This window comes from Leucoraja erinacea, chromosome 15, assembly GCF_028641065.1.
Source record: "Leucoraja erinacea ecotype New England chromosome 15, Leri_hhj_1, whole genome shotgun sequence".
In the NCBI taxonomy this organism is placed as follows: domain Eukaryota; kingdom Metazoa; phylum Chordata; class Chondrichthyes; order Rajiformes; family Rajidae; genus Leucoraja; species Leucoraja erinaceus.
In genome coordinates, this window is record NC_073391.1 from 25,789,339 (window position 1) to 25,810,970 (window position 21,632).

The 21,632-nt window shown below is 38.6% G+C and overlaps 1 protein-coding gene across 4 annotated transcripts in view; it reads left to right on the forward strand.

Moving 5' to 3' along the window:
- The window catches only part of LOC129704064 (uncharacterized), a 231,227-nt gene that overhangs the window by 152,449 nt on the left and 57,146 nt on the right, over nt 1–21,632 (forward strand). For all 4 annotated transcript variants that reach the window (XM_055646934.1, XM_055646936.1, XM_055646935.1 and 1 more), the window contains exons 13-14: nt 1,341–1,456; nt 7,640–7,871. In XM_055646934.1, coding sequence (XP_055502909.1) covers nt 1,341–1,456; nt 7,640–7,871 — 348 coding nt within the window. The remainder of the gene's footprint in view (nt 1–1,340; nt 1,457–7,639; nt 7,872–21,632) is intronic.

Consider the following 21,632-nt stretch of genomic DNA (forward strand, 5'->3'; position numbering starts at 1 on the left):
GTGTACCTTTTATTTTTAATATTTATTTGTAAGATGACATGGAATTCTATCTCCTGCTGGAAAAAGGGGGATAGGTATTTTATCAAGTGGTATTGAGTTTGGACTTCTTCACATCTGTAGTGTTATTCTTAATCTGATATAAAGTGTTCTTCAGAAGAAGGGTTTTCGGCCCAAAACGTTGCCCATTTCCTTTGATCCATAGAAGCTTCCTCACCCGCTGAGTTTCTTCAGCATTTTTGTCTACCTTCGATTTTCCAGCATCTGCAGTTCCTTCTTAAACTGATATAAAGTGTAGCAGCTGGCAAAATAAGGGAAGGTGAAGAAAATTTGGCAATCAGCTGTGGCAGCCACAGAATGCTGCCTTTGGAGGGGTGAGCCTAAAGATGACAATTAAAGTCAGTAAAATTATAATGTTCTAAAGAAATTACATGAAATTTGCATTGCCTCTGGGTTTTATTTAAACAAATAGATATATTATCGAATATATTTTTTGATACTGGCCCTGTACCTAATTTACCACGGTACAATAAGGGTTATTGTTTTATGTTGTGTTGTGGTTTTTTGAAAGGTTCATTAGACTATTTCAAATAGGTTGAAAAGCAAGCACTAATTAACGACAGTTTACAGCATTACTCTTAATGACTTAACTAAGAGATTTTCAATCTAAATAAATCTAGTGGTATTTAGATTATAATGATAAATGGTTTAGCTAATCACAACCCAATATTTTCCATTATTATAAGGATATCAGGAAGATCATTGTGTGTGCTTATGGGTCAGACAGTATGTTAATGTTTGTTAGGTTTGACGTGGGGCAATTAAGACATAGCCTCGCTTGAGTACTTTTTTTCAGCAAATTACATTTGATTTCATGCAACATGGTCGCAAATTCTGCCTCAAGTACACTATGTTATCGCTTAATCTTATGGAGGAAGTGGTTAACTGAAAACACGAGGTTTAGTAGAATTGGAAAAGAAACTTTGCCAGAGCGGACATGTATTAATCAGTGTCACAGGTGCTTATAATAGTCCAGCTAATTACTTCATTACTTCCCTCCACTCTACAGACCAGCTTGTTCATACTGAACAGCGTAAAGTTCCATTACCAGTGCTGACTGTGATGATTCTAACCAATCTGAGAAATCTCTGCAGGCCAGAACAAGTAGTTGCTTGTTTCTCAATATCACAGGGGACTTCTATTTGTGCATTCAATTGCATTTAGTAAAATCATATCATAGACTAAATTGTTGATAGAGGGCACATTTTTAACATCGTATTGTCTTTTAAATAACATGAGCTTGTGTTTTGCCATTGATGTTTAATATGCTTTATTTTTTAAAGACATTGCTCTGCCCACACAAAATTGGTAACAACTGTGTGATTGCACTGCCCAGGAATTGCACCCACATTAAAATCAGCAGACCCAAAGCTCACATCATTACCATGGAGGCTAAGCTGTAAGTAGTCCCCTGGGGCTTGTTGTCCTAATGAATGCCAGACCACAAATTAATGAAGTTGCTTTGGAAAAACATTGTGATTTTTAGTCACTGAAGCATCAGTAAATCTGTCAGAACCGGGACAGCTGTTTACAGCTTGTTATGATGTCAATTTGTTTACAAATTAGATTTTCCTTTTTAAAAACTTGGTGCCTAGCTGCCAGTTTGTGTCAGTCATTATAAGCTTAGGATACTTTCTGTTGTATAGAAAGCTCAGAAGGAGTTCACTGCCTGGTGTCACCTGAATTCTTAGACCCCTACCATGGAATCGCATATAATTTGTTTTCATTGACCCATGCTTCTCAGTGGCAAGAATCTGTGGTTATCCTAATTGGTTCATGTCAGCCATGAAAAGCATAAGCTCCATCTGTCTTCCTTCTCAATGATATCTTTTTGTTCTTTGAAAAGATCCTGGTATCTGTTCTTTAGCAGAATGGAGTCTCTAAGACCTCGGCTCAGGAGGGGTGAGAGCATATTGTTCCTTTGGAGTAAACAGCTATGAGATACAGAAATAAATCAGGCATAATAAAGAGATAATATGCCCTGGGCAATCCAACAGCTATATTAGCTCAGTGGACCTAATTAGGAGCTTTGCATTTGATTCCCGGGTTCAACTTGTACCTCTGTCCCAAGTCCAGGTAACATCCAGGGAAGTTCTGGATACTTGGCTTTGGAATTCCTCCTCGACTGCCTAATCAACTTCCTAATGTAATATCAGTTTCTTCTATATGCAGCCTAGAACATCTTTATATTACTGAAAACAATAGTAGAGATAAGAGACTGACTAAGGTGGAAAATAGTTACGTCTAGTGTTAAAATGTTAAAAAAAAAATGTGACTTGTCAAATTAATTGGAACCATTAAAGCTGATTTAATTTAATGTAAATTATTCACGTGATTAACTTTGTGTTAATTAAAATAAAAACGTGCCTTCCGAACTTAAAAATGAAATTTTAAGAACTTTCGCTTTTTGATTTAAATCTTTTTATTTGAATTTCACAGCAATTTGCATACATACAATGATAACAGACAGTGACAGTCAAGGCATAATTGTGCAACAGTATGTAGGCGACCCTCAAAGCCCTTACCCTTACCCACCTTCAACCCACCCGAATCAGGTTGAAACCAAACGGGGACAAATACTCACATACATACACATCCACACAAATATGGTACGATAAACGAAACAAAAAGTACTAAAAAAAAAAAAAAAAAAAAAAAAAAGGGGGGACTAAAAAAAAAAAGAAAAAAAGAAAGAAATTAAATAAAAAAGGGGGGGGGGGGGGGGTTAAGGGGAGAGCAGCTGCAGTAGAGCAGAACAATGGTGGAGAGCACTCAGTCCTCTTCCGAGTCCGAGGACAGGTTGAGAGAGTTAACAAGTTCCAAGAAAGGGTTCCATGTATCTAGGAATGTCTTGGTAGAGCCTTTGAGAGAGAACCTAAGTTTTTCAAGCTTTAAATTGTAACGCACCTCCTTAATCCAGCGGGTGTGTGTCGGGGGACAGGTGAGCCTCCAGTTAAGCAAGATCAGTCTCCGGGCTAACAAGGTTGCAAAAGCTAGAACCCATTTTCACCGCAACCGAGAAGTTGGTGTTGGGAGGGGTACCGAAAATGGCTGACAGTGGGTTTGGAGGAATAGTCTGGCCGTAGGCTCTGCTTATCAAGTCGAAAGCACTCCTCCAAAAGGCTGCTAGCTTAGGGCAAGACCAAAACATATGGCTATGGTTGGCAGGAGATTGATCACATCTGTTGCAGGTGTCCCTAACAGCGGGGTAAATTCTAGATAATCTTGCATTTGTGTAGTGGACTTTGTGAAGGACTTGGCATTGGATTAGGCCATGACGGGCACATATGGAGGAAGAATGGATCAAATCCAAGGCAGAGTCCCATTGCTGGTCTGTTAGTCCGAACTTAAAAATGAAATTTTAAGAACATTCGCTTTTTAAGATTGAGATTTATATACTAAGATATATATCTATATTTCTCAGTATATTTGGAACATATTGCAATTTTGTATGGTAATTTCATTATACTAGCAAGTTTGCTTATCTTCTGTGTACTAAGCTAGAGTAGATGAGGTTCATTCCTTCTATGGAGGCAGGATCAATTTTAGCTATGATATCTGCTCATTTTTGCAGCCCCCGGCATTAATTGACCAGATTCATAAATGACAAATGCCACCAACCATCAGAGACCTTAATTATATATAGTCATATTTCAGAAAATAAAAAAAATTAAGGAGATAAATTGAGAAGAGAAAATGTCGGAGGATGGAAGGGAACTAAAGAGTTGAATAGAAAAGTGAAGCATTTCAAGTAGTAGGTAAATAAAATGGATTATCATGGTATGATAAGATGGAAGAAATGCTTTTGAAGATGCTCAGAAATGTAAGCTAGTGGGAAGAAATCAAAGAAAACAATGATTTCAAATTTTGATCAGAAATACATGTGTACACCTTTTGAAAAAGTGGAAAATGAGCACTTTAAGAGTACATAAAAACTAGAACACAGTAGCTGCTGAGATTTTTTTTTAAATTTGAAAGCTGAAAGTTCCATTGTCATTTCCATTGAAAATTCTGATGCTGCAGTTTCAGTCCAGTAACACCACGTCTGTCAAAGGAGAACATTTAAATATGTATTTTGGAAGAACGATCAGAAATAATGGAAAATTACTTGTTTGTTTAATAACTAATTCTTGCCATTTGCAATATAATCTGTATTTGCATTGACATTTTTAATAACAATGAAGTATTTGTAGGGCTGGTGGAATTTTCCAGTTCCAAATACCTTGAGGTTAATCAAGAACGATTTTGTAGGCGATTCATCTTTCTACTGTTACGTTGCCCAATTTTAAAAATCATTCCATCGGTTTTCATTCTTGGGTTTTTTGCACCATATATTCAGCACCAACACTATAATGAGACCTGCAAGAAGGCACCAAGCAAACGCCTTCTCCCTTTTCCATCCACCCTGTGTTAAACTAGGATTAACTATTTGAAATGTCCCAGGGCTTCTTAATAAATCTGTGGTGCTATCCCAGTCACTTGCAAGGCAATATGTATGATAAATCCTGGTAATGAATTCTAGTTGAACCACTTTGTGACACAGTATAGCGAAACACAAATGATTTGTCCGCTGATAGTTAAGCATCTAAAATGCTGAGGCACCACAATGAATTTATGAATCATGGAAAAATAATGATACCTCAGTGCAAAACCAATGGATTCTCTTTGTTTTCTAACATCAGAGAATTTTGTTTTGAATAAAGTGTAATGCTAACCAACAAGCTTTGAGATAAGTGTTGATAGATCTGCTGAAATCATTGATGTGTACATTGCAAGAAATTAGAGGAGGAACAGGGAGCCTGGAGGCATAAGTAGTTTAAATGAGGTACACTAAATATCAATTCATTTAATTGGGCCTGAAATTTCCATGCAAACCACAACAAGCTTATTCTGATCTGTTTCATTAAGTGTCTGGAGCAAGTACATTGCATGCCTAACCATTGCGTAACCAAGCCCCAGTAAAAGATTTGTTACATACTTCAGGGAAGCAGACTGATGTTGAATACCCACCCTGCCCTATCTGGCGCCTCGTCAGTCCTCTTATAACACCTTGGTATATCATTCTGCACCTCTCCTTTAATTCTCCTGTAGAATTACTTTTAATGGAATGATGCTCTTTTTATCTTTTTCTTGTTTGTCACTAGGCCTTTCTCCCTGGAGAAAACAAATGGAATGAATAAGATGTCCTGGTTGCTTATTTTAAACTTTGGTGGTAATTTCTTTAAAAAAAGAAATAAATACCAATTTTGGTAATATTGTAACTCTCTGAGATTATATTAGTTTGCGAGCTTGATGTTGGGATAATTTAAGTGAAAATCTAGGGACATTATCATAGCTGTGTACTTACCCAATTCAGGTTTGGCATATTATTGCCATGATTTGATCTTATGCACTGTTGCTGTGTTCAATGTTCTCTCTCTCACTCTCTCTCTCCTCTCTCTCTCTCTCTCTCTCTCTCTCTCACACATATAAAACACAAAAGTTATTCTGCCCATCTTTTCTATTTTCCACCCTTATAATACCTTCCCAAGCCAGTCTCTAAAGTGTTTTAAAAAAAATATTAGCATGATATGCTTCCTGCAATTTCATATATAATCTATCTAACCATGCTGCTTTTCTATTTTTCTACACAAACATCTGGCTATTTGCTTCACATGGTTCTGTGACTCTGAACTATGTTATTTCACATCGGCAATGGAAGTTGACAGATCATCATTTGACTATCAGACCATTATGACAATTCCTAACCATGTCTTTACCTATTGTCCCCATATGCTCTTTCACCAGATGTTGTTGCTTAATAATTAAGTATGGTAAACAGACTGACTATCTCCTCCATCCTTAAATGTTGGCCCATCTAAAGTATCACCACACTTGCACGACTCATGAATTTACCAGATAAACACTGTGCATTGGAGATAATTTATTTTAATTTGCTATCTCCCTATTTACATGCCTTTGTGTTTGCATAAATCTCCAGCAAACATTACAATTACATTCATACTATATCTTTTAAATTGCCTTCAGGATCTTCAGGGAAATCTACTTCTCTGAAAGTGGCAATTTTCCCATTTATTTTAGTAGGCAAATATTGCAATGAGAAAGTAGCACTTCTCCCTTTTTACTAATAAGAAAGCAAGTCTAATCCAAAGCATGCGAGCAGGGTTGACATATCCTTGAATAAAGGAAAAGAGAATGTCATTTTGATTATGGCCTTGGGGCACTGATGAGAATATATAAAACAATGATGAGAATATTTTGTAGCATCTAAGCATGACCGAATCAGCCTTTACATTTTAAGATGTGTTTGTCTTTGACCTTGTTGACCAATCAAACATTTTGGAATATCATAAACTCCATCACATAAAACTGATATTTGCATAATGGGAACACAAGGTTGCTGAAAAATATATCATGGAGGCCATCTGAGTAATTAGTACTGTGTGTTTGAAAGTTTCGAAGTATTTTCGGCTTATTTGAAAATCTTATTGATCAATTGCTGCCCCAGGATAATTAGTTGAAGTTACATTTTCCTTGAAGTAACATTTGGAACAGTCGTGTAGACCTGAGTGTTGAGCGGCCAACAGGCAGGCAGGTACATGCGGTTCTGAATGAACTGGCCAGTGCCCCCTCCCCCCATTTTACAGCAAATGTTGCTCTTCACAAATTGCTGGATGATTTTCACATGATGGAGGTTGTTAGAATGGTTTATTACTTCCAGTTTAAAAACAGTAATTAGAGTCACCATTGTTCTGTGAAAGCTAAAATTTCCAGCTGTAAGTTTGACTGAAATGTCAAAATTGCTATTTGTTCTTCGCGAAATTGCACTTAAAACCTTTTGGCTACTGATCTACTAGCTGGTGCTTTTAGCTGCCAGTGAATATATTTTTTATTGTCAGTTTTCGCCATACAAGTCAAAATAAAACTTTTACATACAATAGAGAATTAATCTTCTGATTGCAAAGCAGGTCAAGTGTGAGACTGGCTTGTATATAGTAGGTGAACAGTTTTTATCCAATGTTCACGCAATAAGTCACAGGCAAGGTGTGCAGTAGAGCAGGAAACAATTTCATCATGTTTGATATTTAGCCTCAAGGCAAACAACATGTTCAGAAGTGCCTTGTGGGAAAGAAGGAGTTAATTAAATTACCATATGTTTAGTTTGAATCCTGTCCTAGGCCTGTCAGGTAAAAGACAACAAGCCTGAACTTGAGGCAGGAAATCAACTGTGCATTAGCTGTGTTTTGTGGGGAGGCACATTACAATGTGCAATTGAGTTGGCAACTCTTTAGAGAATACAGAGATGGTTCCTATAGGTTTTGAAGCATAATTTGAGAGTGTGTTGCCTTGATAGGTGAGATATTCTGGTGTTGTGTAATAAGTGAAAAATTATTGTATGATGTTAGCTTGACATTAATTCATTGATTGTTTAATTAATACAAACACACATGGATTTGGATTATGTGAGTGGTACCATCTTAAAAATAAAAGTAGCTTTATCAGGATTTTCAATTATTTAAATTCTAAAAGTCAACATTATCGATTGATTCATCATTTTATTTTGTTTTTCTCACTTTTAAAGGCCAAAGGCAAAATTGCAGGCACATGTCCCAAACTGTGACACAGGAACTGTCAATTTGGTTGAATCATCGTCTCATAGTCAAATTATGGAGGACTCTGCAAACGCCGTCTCTGCAGATCAGGCAGGAAAATCAAAAAACAACACCACACAACCACTTGCAGCCCCTGGAGCTTGTAAACTCCAGCCACCACAGGCAGAGAGCATCTGGCAGAGGGAGGGGAAAATTGCTCTGGTGAGTAAATCATTGTTAAATAGCGACAACGGATGTTTCAGCAATCAAATCTACCAATAAGTAAATAATTATGGGTGAACACCTGGTTGCTGCACTGAAGAACTCACCTGCCACAGGCATAGTTGACACAAATCATAGACTAGAAAGTTTACACACTTACAGAGCAAGCCTGTGACTCTTGTAAATGGATGAGTAAGGAATGTCTGGAACAAACAGCTCTACATTGCCATTTAGTTTATATGAATCAGTTTTAAAGCAGTCCCACATCTTCACAGTTCGCATCTTTGCTGATGAAATGATAAAGTATATTTTCTCATCAAATGGCCATCCATGGAGATGAAAAGAGGCCTATTGAGGGCGTTGTATGAGAGTCGTTGCAATATTTTTTAGCAGCCTGAGCAATGGCATCGTGGCCGATCCAAATGCAGTGCTCTGCGCACACCCAGATATGTTCCAATTACTAGATAATGATCAGAAGTAGAAATTCAGGTTAACTTTTTGCCTTTACTTGCTTTGGGACATTGACCACTGCTGTAGTATAGCATGTGCTCCTGTGACAGATTAGTCAACCTGGAACCGATCAGAGAACAGTCTGCTATCCTCTGTTCTGTGTGGCTTAGCACTGCATAGATACTGCCATTCTTAACTGAGCGATTGAGGGATTATCATTGCACACTTTTGTATGAGCACGCTCTTCAAAGATGATGCACAGTTTTCAGGCCAACGATTGTGCATTATCTTGATTCACTGAGGTTTAATTTGATTTATGACCCTGCAGTGGTCCTTTATATCTTTTTAAAAAAAAGTGATTTATATTGTGTTTGAATTAGCACTAAAGGAAAGATTTTTCAAGTATAGTTATGTTCTGAACACGTTTACTGGTATCTCAATGTCATTTAAGTTTTTCTGTTACTTTCTACTCTAATTATTCAAATTAATGTTCTTTAAAACACAACTGTCTTCATGGCTGAATAGGTTTTCTTGTGCATTGCCTGAATAGCTACAATTGATTATTCCTGCTTGTTAAAATTCGATCTCCCAATAAACTGGCATTTTTTATTAACAGAACTCGACGGTAAATTGGCTTTGATATTGTCATACTGTTCATTCAGAAGCATCTCTATACCTATAAAAGTCTAATCTTGTATGTGTTTTTGTATTTTCTCAAACGCTACGAGGTAGTGCATACATTTTTACATTTCTGACATTTTTCTCCTCCATGCAGTGATCAGGTTCACTTAAGATTTTATCCTATATTTCACATTATTGGTGAATAAAATTTAAAAAAGACCAAACGACCTTTTTAAACTGCCTTTCACACACATATTCTTCAACCAGCTTCGACTGATGACGTCACATTAAAGTGGGCAGACACCATGGCTCGGGTCGGCACCTGTTTCACACACACGCCCGCCCTGGCCTCGCCCAGGTCCTCACCCGCTCGCGACCTTGCTCGGGTCCTCGTGTCCACGCCCACCAGCGGCCTTGCTCGGGTCCACGCCCACCCACGGCCTCCCTCCCTCCCACAGCGCGGTGCTCCCTCCTCACCGCCCTTCCCTCCCTCCCTCCCACAACTACCCATCGCAGACCAAATATGATTTGAAAGTAATACAGCCAACTCTTAACACCGTGGTAAAGGAATTCGATCCCACTTACACACTAGCTTCTAAATTTATTCAAGGTCATTCTCCAACTTGACATTCCTCACAACAGCTCAGCAACCATAGAGACTTCAATGCACATAGTTCTGAAATTTGCTCTGAGCAAGAGAAGGACCAAAATTGCAAAGCCATACGTATTTGTTGAAAAGCAACCGCTTACGATATGCTTCTGCAAAGGTCTTGATGCCTTGGATATTCATTGCTGCCAGTTTTATTTTGCTCTAATAGCTTAAGTTCATGGTCAAGATGGATCTCATTTGCCTCAGAAAAGAAAAATCTGAGATGATCTAATTGAAATATTCAATATTCTAATGAGGTTCACAGAATTAATCTTAGAAGGTTGTTCAAAGGCATGAAGAATGCAAGTGTCAAGAACAAAATTTAAAATAAATACAATAGGATTAAGTCAGGCTGAACTTTTCTTCAAGACAATTATTTTTTAGTATGAAATAGTTACCAGTGATGCCATTGAAGCAGACAATGAAAATTGATTTAATGGTCAATTAGATCTGTTTCTAGAGTTGAAATGGAATGAGGGATTTGGAAGGCAATTAGTTGAAGCCAGGGTTAATCAAACAGGGACAGGCTTGTTGGAACCAAATAGTCCTTTCCTGTTCTTTATAATGTCGACATCTATCATTGGTAGCTATTAGAGTGTTGGTGGGGGTTCTTGGAATAAGTGGAATCCATAAACAATTTCACATCTGCTAACAGGCATTGGTAAAAAAGGATGGGTAATTACTATCACCCACATTTATAAACATGTTCATCTGTCTGCCATGCCGAACAGAGTAGCTTTGCACGTTTAAAAGAAATAAGAACTATTATCAAGCGTATTGAGAAAAGGTGAAAAATTATTGAAAAGACAGACATATAAAAGTTGATATGAAAGATAAAATTAAAAAAAATTATAAGCGAGCAAAGACTTGCACATATATAGTGTTCAAGTAAAATGTCCATACAAGTTCTATTCCTGAGCTGACCTTAGTCTCAATAAACTATGACGTGCGTGTGTTTCTTATCTTGCGCCAGTCATTTTGAGGTCAGAACGGGCAATGTAAATTGGAGTGTAACTGGATAATGAAGGATTATAGAGAAAGATATTGAAGTTGATTTAACTGGGATTAATTCTTCTTTAAAGTTTTAATGAGTTCTCCTTTAAATCTTATGTCAAATGCATTGACTGTATATGCCCAGTAATAAATCAGGACCAGGTATGATTCATTTGCAACACAAATCCTAGCTTGCATGAGAGGATTCTTTTCTAATTGGTTTTCTTATTGCTGTTGGTTTTCGAGAGCCTCTGAAGATATGGGGGATACTGTTATTTTTTTTCATTACTCCTTCAAATTGTAAATTATTACCTGGGTCGGTGCAATGATCTCCCAATTCCAGCACAAGGCAACACTAAAATCAAATTAAAACTATTGTCCAATTTTCGAAATGATCTTTTTGAGTGTCATCATTTAATATCTCATAATTACATTACTAAGTGGAGTTGTCAGTATAGGTATGTTATAGGCATATTGTTCTTTTCAAGTCTTTCCTGTGCACATAATGGGATGGACAAAGAGCATGATAAAAGTACAGAAAACAAATCATATAGCACATGTTTTAGTAAACCACACGTCTAGTACACTAGAGGTATTTCCATACAATCCAGACTGAAATGTTGAATCGGGAGATGAAGTCCTTTGTGGACAGTCATTTTATGAGGTTCCACAATGACAGGAGATTGCTATTCTAGGTTCACACTGCGTATGGCTCTTTAAGTTACATGCAGTTACCATGTGCAATTGCATTCTAGTTCCAGGTGGGGACTGTATCCTTTGCATGCACAATTTCTTGAACATTGGACGAGAAGGAAAATCCCCCGTCACAACTTGCAAGTTGTTGCTCTGGACCCAATACACAGCAATATTTTAGTTTTGCTTTTCATGTGCAATACAGTTTCTAGCCCATTCGGTGTATATTTTTTTCATTTTAACAGTTGGAATCTTTTCCCAGGGTGAAACTATCAAATGCTTTAAGATGAGAGGAGCAAAGTCTCTAGGAGATGCGCAGGGCAGAGAGTGGTGAGTACTTGGAATGCGCTGCCTCGAGTGCTAGTAGTGGCAGATAGGATAGTGGCATTTAAGAGGCATTTACACAGGCATATGGATATACAGGGAATGGAGGGATAGGGATCATGTGCAGGCATGGAGATTAGTTTAACTTGGCATCATGTTCAGCCAGACATGTTGGGCTGAAGGACCTGGCCCTGTGCTGTACTGTTCTATGGTCTAATTTTAGTTTGATTTCCTTTATCGTGCTTGCAAATAAGGTGCTTTGCACATGGTTAGATCTTCAACTACTTGTCCAGAAGCTCAACTAAATACTCTGGCTACAAGACCATCTTGGAGGCTGGGTATCCTATGACAAGTAACTCACCTTTTCATACCTCAAACGTTTTCCACCATCTACAAGGAACAAGAAATTTGACAGTATCCAGGATAAAGTAGTGCATTTTATTATCATGTAATTCAGTACCCTAATATTCACCCCTTCCTTCCAAAAGTGCACAGTGCACCATCTACAAAATGCATTACAGTTACGCATCTGACTGATTTTGGCTGCATTTGTCAAACCTACACCTTCTACCAACAAAAAAAGGCCAGCGGTGCATGAGAAAGCGATGGCCACCCTGCCCAAGGCACACTCTGGTGATATTTTCACCAGAAGGGCCGCAACAGTTCACAAGCGTGGCTCACCATTGCTCAGCAGAAACTACAGGTGGCTTTTCCTGTGATGCCCACATCCAATAAAATTAATTGTAAAAAATCTTCAGACAAAGTTAAATATGTGTCTCTTGTTTTAACTTTAGTTTGATTTCCTTTATCATGCTGGGCAATGTGCTGGGAAATAAGGTGCTTTGCCCATGGTCAGATCTTCAACTGCTTGTCCAGAAGCTCAACTTAATACTCTGGCTACAAGACCACCTTTGACAAGTGACTCACCTTTTGATATCTCAAACATTTTTCACCTTGAGGCACTTTCTGCCTCAGCAGCAAAGCAGCTCCCCTCCACCCCCCACCCCTTCCCACACCTCCTCTACACTTCACTCTGACTTGCGAAAGGAGTCAACATTATCAAGGATCACTCTCATCCGTCATTCCCGTCATTCCCTCTTTTCCCCTCTCCCGTCAGGCAGAGTATACTAAAGGCTGAAAGCACGTACCATTAGATTTAAGAACAGTTTCGTTCCCCCCCCCCCCCCCCCCCCCCCCCCCCGTTATTAGATTTTGCCTTGTTTCAGCCTTTGCATTCTTTATATCTGCACTTTCTCTGTAGCTAATCATTTCTGGAAATAAGAGGGGTTTAAAGAGATGGAGGTCCCAATTGTAAAAAAAAAATCAGTGAAACATTGGTAGGAAATCCCAGACATGCAGTATATTTTGAACAGAAAGAAAATATTTTATCTTGTTCCAACTTTCAATGAATTATTTGTTCATGATTTATTTCTCCCTGTTTAATTACCAGAGATTTTTTGCAACTTCTTTCAATTCACCAGTTTCTTTGATGCAACTTTTTTAATCAATAATTTAAAAAAAAACCCTGTAAATCTGATTATGATATCAGCTCTTGTTTATTGCTTCTTTCTGATTCCAATACTGCTTTAATGTAAAAATGCAGCATATACTGTATTGTACAGTCCAATCATGACCATGGCTTGGCATCAACATTGACTGGAGAAGGCCTATGCTGTCCTTGACAAATTGAGTACTTTTATAGGCAGATAGCTAATTCTAATTGAAATATAAAAATAATTATCCATAATGGTATAAACAGAAAGCCCAATGGAGAAATGTCGAATACTGAATTTATTCCACTTGTGAGGAAGATCTTAATAACTCATCTATGAATTTAGCACTGGGGAATTATCAATTCTAACAGCTCCCCATTGAGTATCTTATATTTATAATACAGCTGCACATTTACATCTGTTTTGAATTTGCAGCTATTTTCAGTAAATGTTTCAAAACGATGTATGGGGTGGGTAGTGGTTTTAGTGTAAACCATTACATCAAGCTTGACTATTTTTGAAGAATGAGTGTGTATATGGTACTTGGTCCCAAAGGGTACTATCCAGGATATGAAAGAACACACTATAGCTTGAACCCTTCTTGAATCCTCTTTGTCAGAGTCTGTCCATGACCCCAGTTGAACAGCTGTCGAGACATTTTGGAGAATTGGGTCTTAATTTAAGGAAATTATATTAAATTATAAATATCGGTTGTGTCAGCTAGCAAGCTATTTTTAACTTAACCAGTCAACTGGTGCAAGATTATATGAGAAAAATCTTTTCATACATACTTTAACTTTAGATTTAAATAGTTTAGATGGCTTGATTCAAGAACCTAGAGAAAGAAAACATTTTGGATGATGAAATTAATTTGCCTTACAATACATGGAATGAAATTTGGTGTGATAAAGAGAGTATCATTAGCAAATTTCCAAATTTATTTTGTGTTTGATAGCGTACACCTCTATCTAATTCAGTCTGCTCACACAAGACCATAAACATTAATAATGATTCAGTCATCTGCATTAGCTCCTAAAACAACGGCAAAAGGAACGAAGGAGGCAGCAGGGTGGCGCAGCTGGTAGAGCTGAGTTCAATCCTGACCTTGGGTGCTGTCTGTGTAGAGTTTGCCCATTCTCCGTGTGACCATGTGGGTTTCCTCCAAGTACTGGTTTGCAGGTTAGTTGGTGTCTGTAAAATTGCCCTTAATATGCAGGGAGTTGATGAGGAAATGGGATAGCGAGAATAGATGATCAATAGTTAACGTTGACTCGGTGGGTTGAAGGGCCTATTTCCATGCTGTATCTCTAATCTAAGCTAAAAGCTGATTCACAATTTATTTTGCTATTGACAGTTCTATTCAATTGTTTTCAGTTTTAGGAAAATATGTTTATATGTATGTGACACATTTCTTGGCCTTGAGTTGCCCAAAAATACTTGAATAATTCGAAGTCCTACAGGAACTCCATCAGCCAATATGTACTCAGCAAGCTTCTACAAGTACTGTTAATCTGACTTTATGATATTGATTGAAGCATGAATATTAGTCAGGCCTTCTTCCCATTCTTTTTCAAAGTGGTGCCATGAGATTTAGTACCCACATGAAAAGGGCACAAAACTATAGTCTAACATCTCCTCTTTAAAGAAATGGGCATCCCTAACAGTGCAATCTCCATCATTCTTACAATATTCATCTAGGATTTTGAAGTCTCAGGAGTAGGATGCACATAAACCCTCTGACTTGGATTGCTACTGACTGGCACAATTTAACAATCTGTTCTAAGCAATTGATGATAAATTAATGGCATATATGGAAACATACCTTCTCAGAAAATGGTGCAATATGTCCATACAATGCACAAAATGAACTCAAGGTGAATCAAAACACCACATATATACACCACACCAATAAAATAAAGATTGAGCACAAGGTGAAATGAGCTACTGCCTCTCAGGCTCCTGACAAAAAAAAATCTTCTCACCAAAGACTAAGCAAGATATGGAATCAGCTATGTTAGAAGGGTGAAATAATAGAGGCCAATTTCCCCTCTCACCTTAAATCTATGTCCCCTGGTTCTTGATTTCCCCTACTCTGGGCAAAATACTCTGTACATTTGCCCTATCTATTCCCCTCATGATCATATACAACTCTATAAGATCACCACTCATCCTCCTACACTCTAAGAAATAGTCCTAGCCAGCCCAACCTCTCCCTGTAACTCAGGCTCTCAAGTCCTATCAACATCCCTGTTAAGGAAGGAAAATCTTATCTGCATTTATTGTGTCCGAAGATACAAATGTGGTAGGTTTATTTGGTTTGTGAAATATACACATTAAAATTACAAGGAGTGAATATTAGTATATGAATATGTAAAACAAAGCTATGAAATTCATATTTCTGCTTTAGAATCATTGTGAAATCAGTAATTTGGTTTATTATTTGCACATGAATATTGAGAGGCAAAAATTCAAGATCTAGGAACATTTTCATATATGTATATTTTCAGCTTACTGCTAAATAATTAGACTATTGCCATAATTTATTGTTAGGTCTAGACATCAGCACATGCAACACATTGACAAGATTGCAGATGTATTTTCATTTGTCTGCGATGAAGCTCATCAACTGATCAGTCCACCTCATATATTGCATACCTTCATTGAGTAAATTGCTATTATAAGAAAAGCAATGGAACAACTGAACCCAAAGATTAAAATCCTAATTTTTTTTAACAAGAACTTAGAACTTACAATGCGAAATCAGTTCATTTTCCCATTCATCAAGAGATTCATTAATGGGGGAAAAAACTCCTTCCCTCCATTTGAGCCACATGTATTATTTATATTATTTTAAAGATTTACTTCTTGACGCAATCCAGCAGGTGCAGGCAACGTGATTGGATTGCAGAAAGGACAGGTTGAAGCATCAGCAAAGTTAAGCAATATGGAAACAATTTTATTGCCGCCATCAAATTAGAAGGAAATGGGGAAGATTTTTTTTAACCAAGAGAACTATAGCAGTATTATTTGACAGCTGAATCTTGGAAATTCATCTCCCTTTCATTGAACAGTTTTTTTTAGTTCCTAGACTTTCTTTTTATATTTCATATTTTTGGTTCAGCAACGATCCTCCCAATAATAACATGGATTTTTGGCAGAAGCCTAATAGTGCTACAGTATATCTATGCTGAAACTGTCCATAGCATAAAATGGACTGGGTTTTAAAAATACAACAGCAAAGTAGGGTGGCCCAGTGGTACAGCTGGTAGAGCCAGCCACTACCTCACAGTGCCAGAGACCCAGGTTCAATCCTGACCTTGGGTGCAGTCTGTGTATTAAATTATTCAATGTAGAAAATGACTACTTAATCCAACATGCACAATGACAATAAACTTGATCATTAGGCCAGCATCAGGCACTTAATTTTTAAATCAGTGCACATGTTTTTTTACATTATTGATTCAAACATTCCGAAGAAGACTCCCAACCCAAAACATCACCTATCCATGTTCTCCATAGATGCGACCTGACCTGCTGAGTTCCATCCACCATTTTTTATCCTTTTTCATAAACCAGTAGCTACAGTTCTTTGTTTCTGATTTTGTATTTGATACCACTTTTCATTACAGTTTTATTGTACTTCTTGTTAAAATATTTTGTTTGTCTATGAACATGGGCATGAAGATTAAAAAATATATCAACCATACAAGGGGGTTTGGAAGGTATTTATTTTAGTATATATCTATACTGCAACCCTATGAATGTGCTGTTACTTCATGTGTCTGTCCCATTGCATAGAGCATAACTCCAGTGCAGAATGAAACCTGGCTTCGTAAGTGTTAATGTTTGCTCTGGCATACTTTTAGGACTTAGTGTGGAGATTATAAGCATTCCTTCCAGAGCTCTAGAAATATTTCTGAACAGAGCTATTTCAGAGCTATACTTATACTTAAACATTAAGGCACATATGGGCAGAACTCTTCTGTTCCTGGGAATTCTTATCAGATAGGCTGGAGTTGAGGGATTCCCAGAGCCTGTCACTCAAAGCAGCATTAGCAATATATAAGGTAGACAAAAATGCAGGAGAATGTAGAAGGGTTTTGCCCTGAAACATTGCCTATTTCCTTTGCTCCATTGATGCTGTTGCACCCGCTGAGTTTCTCCAGCATTTTTGTCTACCTTTGATTTTCCAGCATTAACAATATAAACACATCTTAGACTCTGCTTATTATTGATTTGGAAGGAAGTGCCAATAAAATGCCATGATTTTCATAAAAGTATTCACTGACATGATAACACTTGTGTTGCTGATCAGGTCTGCAATGGAATCTATCATGGTTAGTTGTGAAGAGGGGAGGCTTTTACCTGAAATTGGAGAATTCAGTGTTTAAGTCATTAGGTTGTAGACTACTCATGTGGATTATGAGGTTCTGTTCTTCCAGTTTGCATGGGGCCTTGGACTGGCAGTGAAGGAGACTGAGGACAGACGGGTCAGAAAGGAAAAGGAGTTATTCAAATGGTTAGCTGTAGGGAGTTCCAGCACTCCCTAGTAGACATTGCACACTTGTTCAGCAAAGCAGTAGCTCAGTCTACACTTGGCTTCATCTGTATTTGTCAGTATCAGTATGAAGATGATTCAGAATGGGTTGACTAGGAAGTAATTAAGCAAATTGATTTTTTTTTGCTTTTTGTGAACAGAGCAATACTTGGACACTCTTCCACATTGACAGTCAGAAGTCTGGATGAGAGGTAGAAAAAGCCAGCTGGTTACTTAGCCATCAACAAGAACTAAATTAACAATTATACCTCTGCTGACAAAAGTGAGGCTATATTCAACAGCCAATTGTTTTCAGTGTGAAAAGTGCCATTAAAACAACTTCATAAGTTATTTCACATGTTACATTGGTACCACACATCGGTGAAGCCATACTTGGAGTATTGTGTTCAGTGTTGGTCACCCTGTTATTGGAAAGATGTTGTTAAGCTGCAAAGTATGCAGAGAAGATTTACAAGGATCCTGCCAGGATTTGAGGCCCTGAGCTATAGGGAGAGGTTGAGCTGTCTAAGACTTTATTCTTTGGAGCGCAGGAGGATGAGGGGTGATCTTTAATTAAGATCATAAGGGGAATAGAGAGGGTAAATGCACAGTCTTTTACCCAGAGTAGGGGAATCAAGAACCAGAGGACATAGGTTTAAGGTGAGAGGCGAAAATCTAATAGGAACTTGAGGGGCAATTTGGTGGTCGGTATATGGCACAAAATGCCAGAGAAGATAGTTGTGGATGCCATCACAACATTTAAAAGGCATTTGGACAGGTACATGGTCAGGAAAGATTTAGAAGGGTATGAGCCAAACGTAGGCAGATGGGACTAGTGTTGATGGGGCATCTTGCTCAGCGTGAACAAATTGGGCCGAGCGGTCCGTTTCCATGGTTCCACGATCCATCTCTATGATTCTGTTACAATCATAATTACTTGTTGATGAGTAAAGTTTTAAGATGTTACATTGGTTGTGAGAAATACATCTGCGAGGAACTCTGAGAAATGCCCTAACGCTATATATTGTATCCTGAGCCTATAAAGCTGCGTAAAAATTGGAGTCTCAATGTACTGTCTATAACTGGTTCATGAACTTAGCAAAAAGTCTGTCAGCACTAACCACGTCACCCCCTACAGATTTCTGCAAACTGAATCACCAAAAAAGCACCAAACTCTTGTAGAATCACGTAGAAAGAAATAAAACCAGGTTGGCGCTTAAAGAATCAGACTATATTGTCCTTTGAATGCTAAAAAGAAATTACATGTGGATTGCAAAGATGACACATGACAGAAAGTGCCCATTTTTTGAGTGATACAAAATGACTGAAACTGGTCATTATAATGCTTATATAAAATGTATTTTTTAATTTCATAAAACTGGTGAAAAAAACTGTTATGGAATCGATTTTCCTGCAAACATAATTTATTTTCTAGAACTGCCAAAAGAGACAAGTTGAAAATTATGTTTCAGTTACACAATGCCATGTAGCTCGAAGACATGTCATAATGTATTTTATTACCCTTCATATTGTTGCAAATAGTTTCCTTTTTAAAAAAAAATACATGGCATTCCTTTCGTTTTTTTAAAAAGAATAACAAAGTTAACAAAGATATTAAGGTAATAATTCTATCTTGATGCTCAACTGACATTCAGAAGCTGCTTGAGCTCCCTTAGTAACTATGACTTTAATTTATATAGTTTGTATAATGTTCAGAAACATTCCAATGTGCTCAGAAGTGATATTAAATGAAATCTGACATCAAGTCACAGAAGAAAGCATTAAAGTAGAAAAGTAGGTCTTAAGGAAGAAAGGTGTTCAGCGTTCAATTAAGGAGCAATTAGAATTAGAGAATCATTATTGCACATTAGGCAACCATTTAGCCTTTTGATGGTGGCAGCTCTTGTAGGGGCAAGTTATTTAGACCCATTGCCAGCTCTTTCCACATAACCTTACACATTATATTCTTTCAAGTGCATACTGTATCTAATTGTGTTTTAAAAATCTTGTTTCCATCACATTGACTGATCAAAACTATTTCCTTTCCAGTTTCTGCCCTTGTTGAAATTAACATTGCAAATGTATAAGGCACCAGAGTACGAGAAGTGCAGGTTGGAAAAAGTTGTAAATAATGTTGATACTGGCGGCACGACTCACCCGTTGTAGCGGCCCCTGTCTTTTTTTTTATTTTGTGTCTAGTTAAATGTAGTGTTGGTGTTTTTTAATACTGGTTTTAAATGTGTATATGTGGGGGGCGGGGGGGAGAAGGGGGAAACCGTTTAAAATCTTTTCCCTGTACAGGAGACCCGACGTTTTCCCTGTCGGGTCTCCGTTGTCGTTGGGGCCTAGCACCGTGGAGCGGCCTCCAGCCTGAACGACCCGGGGGCTCGGGAGACTGCGGAGCTGCGGACTCACCATCGTGGGGCTGACCGGCCTCGGAGCGTGGGGAGCGGTGGTGACTCGCTGCTGCGACTCGACTCCTGGGGCTCGGAGGCTCCAGCAACGTAGCCACAGGTCCGGTGGACTGGGACATCTGGAGCTCGCGGGTCCGGTTGAGGAGACCGCTTCCCGGAGCTCCCGCAACGCGACTTCTCCAGCCCATGTCGCGGGGTTGAAACGACCCGGAGCGGGGACGTACATCGCCCAGCGCGGCTTTAATGGCCGTGGGACATTCCAGCGCCCGCCGGGGGCTCCAACATTGTGACTTTTAGACCGGGAGCAGGGCCGTAAATCGCCCGGCACGGCCTAAAATGGCCGTGGGACTTATCATCGCCCGCCTGGGGCTTGGACATCGGGAGAGACATGGAGAACAGGGGAGAGAAAAGACGTTGCCTTCCATCACAGTGGTTCACTGTGATGCATGTTTGTGTGAATTAAATTGTGTGTATGTCTGTAGGAAATTGTCTTTGTTTGTATGTCTGTGGAAACGGAATTTCGTTTGAGCCTCACTGAGGCTCAAATGACAATAAATATTGTATTGTATTGTAGTGTATAATTTAAAAATTGCCCAAGCAGCCACCAGTGTGAATCAAAGACCAGGAGCAACGGGTGAATAGAATATATGCAACAGTGTTTCTGGATGAGCTGAGTTGTTGGAGAGAGAGGAAATGGGAGGCTGACTGGGACAACATTGGGATAGTCAGGTCAATGGTTCAATGGTACCTTATTGTCACATGTACTGAGCTACAGTGAAGTTCCTTTTTTGCATACAGTTCACTAAAAATATTACTACACATAATCACATTCGTAGTTAAGTACGTTATAGGAATAGTACAGAGACACTATACAAGAGTCACCATATTTTAACACCTTTTTTCATAATTCAAGTCCAAGTTGTTATAAATGAAGAGTTGTTAACTTAGCCAAGATGTCCCGTTGTCCTGGCGGTGTTAAGGGTCAGCCTGGCCAAGCGAAGTTGTTTTGCCCTCTACTGCTGCTCCACTGTTCTCTGCTGCTGAAGGACGCATCTAATCCGTGCACTCGGCCACTTGTAGCGGGGGCCGATCCAATCGAACCCCAGGCTGCTGCAAGGCCTCCAGGCAGCCCACTCCACTGATGCCTCGATCCGGACAAATCGACCCGTCCTCACCTCAGTCTTGGTGGTGCCAAAAGCACACAATAGGGAGTCTGCAAAAGATGAGCAGAGGCAGGAGAATAAATGGGCTTCAAGGATGGTGTTAATTTGGAAATCGTTCAAGATCTCTAATTAAATTAGCATCTGCCGTCCCATTTTCTGATGATCAGGGTTTTTTATTTTCCCAACGGGTAGATAGGGTGGTGAAGAAGTTGTATGGTGGTTTTGCTTTTATAGGTCAGGGTATTAAATGTACAAGTTGGGATGTTATGTTGAAACTTTACAAAACACTGTTTAGACCACACATGAAGTATTGTGTGCAGTTCTGGTCACCACACTGTCCTTGGGAGGGTTCAGAGGAGACTCACCAGCAAGTAGCCTGAATTGGAGGACTTCATTTATGAGGAGAGATTGGATAGACTGGGTT